The sequence below is a fragment of the Branchiostoma floridae genome, chromosome 19, assembly GCF_000003815.2.
Source record: "Branchiostoma floridae strain S238N-H82 chromosome 19, Bfl_VNyyK, whole genome shotgun sequence".
Lineage (NCBI taxonomy): Eukaryota > Metazoa > Chordata > Leptocardii > Amphioxiformes > Branchiostomatidae > Branchiostoma > Branchiostoma floridae.
In genome coordinates, this window is record NC_049997.1 from 5,261,955 (window position 1) to 5,269,747 (window position 7,793).

The 7,793-nt window shown below is 40.9% G+C and overlaps 1 protein-coding gene across 1 annotated transcript in view; it reads left to right on the top strand.

The window, feature by feature from the left end:
* The window catches only part of LOC118407107 (calcium-activated chloride channel regulator 1-like), a 31,538-nt gene extending 23,953 nt beyond the window's left edge, over positions 1-7,585 (top strand). Inside the window, exons 7-11 of the mRNA XM_035807526.1 lie at positions 22-246; positions 699-972; positions 2,001-2,138; positions 6,549-6,803; positions 7,101-7,585. Of these exons, the coding sequence (XP_035663419.1) occupies positions 22-246; positions 699-972; positions 2,001-2,138; positions 6,549-6,803; positions 7,101-7,519 (1,311 nt within the window). The 3' untranslated portion in view covers positions 7,520-7,585. The remainder of the gene's footprint in view (positions 1-21; positions 247-698; positions 973-2,000; positions 2,139-6,548; positions 6,804-7,100) is intronic.
* Positions 7,586-7,793: the final 208 nt, after the last annotated feature.

The window sequence follows — 7,793 nt, forward strand, 5'->3', positions numbered from 1 at the left end:
CTGTTTGTCATATTCTCACAGCTCTTAAGCGAAGACAAGACCGTCAGTGGTAAGCAGACCTACACTACACGCGTGTATGTGGACAGCAGTGTGGGGGAAAACACGTTTTTTTTCGTCTCCTGGCTGAACGGACGTCGTCCCATGGTAACATTGGAGACTCCGCTTGGCCGTATGATAACCGAAGACGACCCGATGTATGACGTCACATCGGAAAGCATTACCATTGAGATACAGGGTACAGCAACGGTATGGTGATATCTTTCATTTGCAGAATAAACAATTATGACTTGATAATTGTATTCGTCTTATAAATAAGTAAAAGACAACAGGTCAGTGACAGAATGTAAAGGATAGATTTGTTAGAATCAGCCATTTTAACAGACAGCCCCTGGTATGGGGACTTTGGAACAGAGTCCAAATGCACGGGGGGAGGGTACTGATTGTCGTCTGCCTGTTTGTGATGAGGAGTAGATAAATGTTTACCGAGTTTAAGGTACAATACAAAAAAAATGATTTTCTTTACCAAATTAAAGGCGAAATACAAAAACCTTGATTCTTAAGCAAAATAGAACTACGTGTCTGCGATTTTTAAAAACTTTTCTCCTGACGTATTGCCATTGTTTCTACTTTGTCGGTTGTCGGTTTGCATAAAAATTGTCACATCACATCAAAAGGATTTATCTGCATTCGATTCCCAGCCAGGAAAATGGTCCTTCAGCGTTACTAACAGTGACTCCGATGACCAGGACATCACCATCATCGTCACATCCAACGGCAAGGAACCCATCCAGGTTACCGCACAGATCAGCGACGAGTTGCTGAACTACTCCTCCTCTCAGCCTTCGGCCTTGAGAATCTTCGCTACGATAGAGAAGGGTTTCTCGCCTATTATAGGAGCGGTCGTGAAAGTCAACATCGAGAAGCCACCTCATGGTGAAGTAGAGGAAGTCACGCTCATGGACAATGGGGCAGGTAATTTTTTTTCCTAATTTTTAGATTGACTTGGATTTATATCATTATTTTTTTCATTATCATTTTAAAAGGAATCAATGATAATAGCCTTTATTGCACGATCATGCCCAACCAGGCTAAGTACATGCATATAGATACAAAAGATCGTAATACAGTACACATGGTGACATTGCGGTGGTTTCCAAGTAAAAAAAGGACTAAATCTAAAACATGAGTTTTAAAACTATTCTAATACATTATTTGGCTTCTTCTCGTATCATAGTAATGTTATAAATGTAGCTTGAGATGTTTTGCACAATGACGTGTGATCAAAACGTGTAAGAAAAATGATTTTTTAACACTAGACAAATATTTAAAGTGAGCGAACTTTCCTATAATATTGCTAAAACGAATATTTCTATCGTCACTATATCGTTACTATATTGGATGTCGCAGTTTCGCGCGGTGTGATTGGCAAGAAAAGCCAAGTTGAGAAATTGTCCTTGGCGCGTGATGAAGGACTCCTATCACAAAACAGGTCAGCAGTAAATGCTACCAAAAATTGGTGCTGAAATATGACGATCCGTTTAAAGAAAGATACCAAAAATTATACGGTTATCATAAGATAACGATTTAACAACTTGATCAAAAAGATCAATTACAAATGTTTACTTCGCTTTCTCTTTGGTGGATCTAGCCTACATGTGTAACATTGTCATTGATGGTCTAAAGGCTCAAAACGTGAATGTAAGTTGATCTGTGACGGTAGTCAACATTATGTTACAATACACAACAGAGCCCACCAACCTTCCCTCAACCGAGACGGGAGTCGATACCGACTGTCAAGCACCATTGACCCTTTGCTGACGTCACACTTCCGCTCTGGATGTGTGACTTCTACTTTAGGTCATTTCAACTTGATAAGGATCAGAGGAATGATCGAAAGCTTGTTGGTAAACGCTTTATTTTGCGTACGGATATAAAGTTTTAAAAAGTTGTAAAATAATGCTCGAAACATAATTCTTTTGTTATCCGTTTTTGTCTCCCAGGTGCAGACTTTTTGAAAAATGACGGCACCTACTCCCGATATTTCTTCAACGTCACCGCGGACGGTCGTTACGGGGTTTCCGTCAGGGTTGACAACTCCCAGGGGGATGCCAAGTATGTTATCATGAGCATAGCGAGAGGTAGGGGTGCACTGGTAGACTCAGGTAAAGATTGTCTCTTCAGAGTTACACATCAGTCATTGTTTTGGTTTTTGGACAGACGGCAACAATCTCGGTTGAGCTAAGTCGGCCCAGGCACGCTCGATTCGTGTTCGAGTTCGGGCGTGTTTCCCCTTGTACAGCCGAATTCGAACCGTTCGATAATGTTCTATTACGTAATTCCAACCGAACGCGCGTTCGAACCTGTGGTTATTTGCGACTATCGGTGGGTACTTGTACATATGGTACAGAAAATTCAGGTCCAGATCCAGTTCAGGTCCAGAGGATCAGGTCCAGGTCCAGGTCCAAACCTGAACCTGGACCTGATTCATTATGTGAAAACTTGTGAATGAACGATACTAAAAACAATTGCTACAAAGAAATCGGTTTTGTGTAGGATTCGACTCCCACTGGTGTTTTAAAAATCCTACAAGGCTAACTACATCTGTACAATTGACTGTAAAACTTGGTAAAAATGACTGTAGAGTCTACTCTGCTTCGCTCTTGCTTTTTGCCTAGACCGGTAACCCCGAAAACGTGTGAATGCCTGATCATATATTCTGTTCATTTTCCAATCCGTCCAACATCTGGTCACCGACTTTTTCAAGGTCCGTTTTTTCTGGACCGGTCCAATGAGAATAAAACGGATTTTTACCGGTACCCCGCCCTATTTGCGACTATTCTATGTAAATACGCGCCATAAGAACCTTTCATTCTTGGTACGACTTTATTCCCAGCTGAAAATAAGAGTATTAATCTTTATAGTACTCATGTTTTACTTATTATCCCTTTCTTATCAAAATTGTCAGAGGCTATTTTGTGTAATCTTTTGAAACCTTTAACTATGGTGTATTTTCAACCAAAATTCTAAAAAAATTGTCGTTTCGGGTGATATCGGCCGAAAAACAATGTTATCGTAATTTAAACAAAATAGCCTCGGGAAAAAAACGATAAGTATGAGGTAGTTTTTCATCATTTAAAATAGCATGGTGGGAGTTTTGTTTCCACCTGGGAATATACCAATGAAATAAACACCACTTTTTAAAACCAAAATGTGTATTTCTAACCCAAAATCCTGCATGTAATAAAAATCACAAGTATTGAATGTGTTTCAGGTGGTACCAAAACTGTGTGAAGCTTCATCGTAGTGCGACCGAGCAATTAAAAGTTACAACTAGAAAGGCCGACATTTGCTTGGGTGCAAATACAGCATATTTCAGCCATACCCATTCCCACGCAACATTGGACTGTTCCAAGTCACCCCTGCGCAAAAATGCAATATTTTAACTGTAAGTTATCCCCAAAAGAGAACTAATATTGTGAATTGATTCCAGGTCAAAACAGAGCTTGCCCAATATGCCCCGGGCCCATATGGAAGAATATAATCTTCCACAGGAGCGCCTATGCATAACTGATTGGTTTTTAGAATTGCGGCAGATCCTATTTTTCCGAGAGTGAAAAAAAACGCATCTTCCATTAAGATTTTCATCATGAAATTACATGACGCCATTCAACAATTTCCACTTCGATAACTAGGTCTAAATACCGTAATAATCTCCTTGTGATGTGGGTACATTTATCATTGCAGTGAACTTTTTTTTAAGCAAGTAGCTATAGGGCATACATTTTGATAATTGTCAAGCAGGTGCAGGTACTGTGTAGTAGGAGTGTTGTTGTTTTTTTTCAAGCTAAAAACTTCAATCTTCTTCTTGTTTTGTATGAGCCATTATAAACGGAGACGTCTCGAATTTTTACAAGAATTTTACCACTCTGTCGCTTCATTTCTTTTCTGAAAAATCCCAGGACCAACAAGTTAATTTGATTTGGCTTTATCTGTATAACGTTATTTCATTTTCCTTCGAATTCTTTGTTAAGTATATGCCCCTGCATACCACTGTTAAATTGTTTTACTTTGTATGCAATCCGCTGAGCCATCGGACGTAATCTTGTCTGAGTGTTATAATTTCCTGCTCGTAGCGTGCGAGACCTGGAGGATAGGTGTTTCTACCTTGTTCGTGGGTTTCTTTTCGGAGGTCAGTGGTGATACTCTGGTACTGAGAGTGTTTTATTGGGCTCAAACTCTGGCAGTTTAAAGTTACTTACAATTTTAATGTACAAAGTTTACGTCAAAAAAGAACAACAACAATACTAGAAGTACCTATATTTGTTCGGGAGAAATACATCCATTCTCGCCACTGTCAAACTTACGTATCAAAACTAAACGCAAACTGTCCAATTTTCCCTGTCCAAATCTGCCGAAAATGATTGATAGTGCCATGCGGAATGTTGGTAAAGTCATCGCCACTAACGTTCAATGCACGCGTACCGTCCGCTACCGCTCAAATGACCCTGTCTGAACTCCAAATCCTCGCAAACTACAATTTCAAACCGGGCACAGGGCACCATATGGCAACTGTAAGGCTGTAATGTGCATCTGTTTGTGTATATACGGGATTGCAAGGCCCCGCTTATGAATATTAACTAGCATTCGCCTTTCTCGTCGCTGATTGGCTGGCGTCCATAAAGTAATTAACTCTCGCTCTCCCCAGACCGCTGGCACCTGGCACGTGTGGGCTCTGGGGTCACTGGAGTTCACGGGAGAAGACCGAAAGAAAACCAATTTCCCCTCAGAAAAGTGCAGAAATTAATCATTTGAAATTGGTTTATACCAAAAATTTTACTTGGATCATTTTACCAACTATCTAATGCCTATCTACACCAAATCTAAGGTCATTCCATTGTAATTCAAGGGAACAGGGGGCCACAATATACAGTTTTGGTCAAAACATGACCTTTAAACTTCAATAAAATCATTTTAGAGGCAGATATGAATAAAATCAGAAAAACACACCTTGGTATTGACCCACTCTACCTTTGTGCTAAATTTCAGGTCATTCGGTCACGGAACGACGGAGATGAATCGCTTTGAAGATTTGACAGGAGAAAGAAAGAAAGAAAGAAACATTACGAATACAATATATTTCACCATACCATATATGGTATGGCTGAAATATAATCATGTTTAGAATACTACTTTACTACAAGCCTGTGCCGCCTCAAGCCAACCGAGATGTGGCACTGCACTCAAGTAACTTATTTTAACAGTGCCCCAAACAAAGTACAGACAGAAGGTAAAGGTAGTATTTTACCTCCCCGACCGAAGTACCCATGGGTGAATTGAGGAAGGTCGAGTAAAGTGCCTTCCCCAAGGGCACAACGTCGGGGGCACGGCGGGGATCGCACTCAGGACCTCCAGATTCTGAGCCCAACACTTTGTTCGTTACGCCACACACGACGACACAAAGGCCATTGCTCACTAGTTTGTCAAATATTGCAACAGTTTGCAAGTTAACTAATAAGTGTCCTGCTAGTTCCATCACTGGACCTGATGTTACATGTGGACGGCTTGCTTAGGCCAAGGAAAAAATAGTGTGTCTCCTAGCTTGACCTGACCGACGCTGACCGACGAGCAAAAACCTATTCCATTATTTTTTTTTGCAAGGGACATACATTTTCGATATGACATCCAAGTGATGAAATTCAGACATCCTGATAACATATGTGAGCCTTGAAGTCTTACTTTAAAAAGTTTGTACTTCTTTCTTCAGTTTATTAATAAATCAAACTTTGGCTTGAAAAATGTATTTCTGTATCATTAAAATATCATGCCGAAATACCACTTCCAGGTGCATTACAGTTTTTATCGCTGAAATGTATTTGTTGGATAACTTTGGCGGAACTCTAAAGAAAAAGAGAGAATCTCTACCTACTGATCAAATTTTTACACGATCGTAACCGAAAACACGACATTCTGTTTCCTTAGTTGCGGGGGGGTGCGGGGTGGGTGCTTTTGAGTTGGGGGCTTTTGAGGCCTCCGCTAAATTTCATCTCGCAAAACACCTGCACGACTTACGCCAGAGCCACCGAAGCTAGTAACTTTTCCTAAGATTTAATAATTTCATAGTATTCGCCCGAATTCATTATTTTTTGCGTTGCCATGGCAATGGGTTTCTGACAGGCATATTTAACAAATCTTGCCAATTTCGGTTTTAAATTCTAAAAGGTTACTAGATCACACCTATCTTCATACTTAAATTAGATCTTAAGTAAATAAGTGTAACTTTCATAATTACGTCTTTGGTCAAAATCCAAGATAGCGTACCATATCATCAACAAAGATATAACCAGGTTTAGTTTAGTTCACCTGTACATGTATATCACCTGTATATCATCTTTTGAGTTACGGAGGGGGGCTCAAAAGACCCACAACGCCCCCACCCGAACCCCGTCCCAGGATGATCCAAAAAAGTCCTAACTGAATAGGGTAAACCTCTACATGTAAAAGCAGCACGATTTACCATTATATTATTGTTCTCATTATTTCTTATATAGACAACAACACGGAGTATGCAGACGAGAGCAACGTTCAGCGGCGAGAACAGTTGGAACAGTTGGAGCAGTTCCAAAGGATTACAACAGGTGGCGTTTTTGAAGTGCAAGGGGTGCCCAGTGGAGGCGTCCCTTCACAAGACATACTGCCGCCGTCCCGGGTGAGAGACCTCAAGGTCGTGGAAGTTTCCTACGCCAAAGCAACCGTGACGTTGAGATGGACAGCGCCGGGTGACGACTTCGATCATGGAGGTCCAGGTGTGTTTATAAGGCCACAATATAGACGGCTTTAATCTCCTTGTAGCAAGTCTTTATACAAGCTTTTTTTTATCTTGACGGTCTTTACATGTTGTCATTTTTTGCTCTCGTATTAGATTGGCGTCGATATGGGATGTCATCAATAAAATTTGTTCTTATGTTTTCTCATTAAGTATATGAAAATAGCAGTTTTCTAGACCCAATCCGTACCAATTAAAATTGATCGGTGGATTGTCGCATCAAGTCAGACAAATCAATCCAATGCTTTTATATCATCTATATCGTCCTCTTTTCCAGCCCAATATGTTGACATCCGGTACTCTCGCCATTTTGACGAACTTGCAGACGACTTTCAAGGCTCGGCTTCAGTCAACTCTTCGCAAGTGCTGCTGGGAAGCCTGACGTCAAAACCGGAATTTGGCAGCATGCAAACCGTCGTGATTCTCGTTCCAGACCGAGGCCCAAACGTCACGTTCGTCTTCACCGTACGCATGTGCGATGAGGTAGACAACTGCGGGGACCCTTCCAACATCGTGGCTGCAAATCTGGAGTATATCCCTGCTGATCCCACTAACGAATTCCCCTGGCACATCGTTCTCCCTGTGCTTATCACCATTGGTGTTTTTGGCGCCATATTCGTGATCTCTTGCATTGTTGGGAAGTGTAAAAATCGCACAAAATCTACCCAGCCTTCTGCTGATAACAACGTTGTCTAGTTTCAGAAGTTTTTTTTTGCATTGAAAAATTACATCTTACCCACGGTCCCTATGCGTCGTCCTGGCTCCTTTATTACATGCTTGAAAAAAGCATGTACTGTTTCTGGTAGGGATCTTTGTGATTCCGGACCGATATCTCTAGAACCTCTGGATGGATTGCGATTTCCTTTGCTATGGGGATAAAGTGTGTGACCTATTGTGCTATTAAGTAGATTAGAAGTTTGCTGTTGTTTTGTGGTTCGTTTTTTAAAAAATATTTACACCCCTTTTCCTA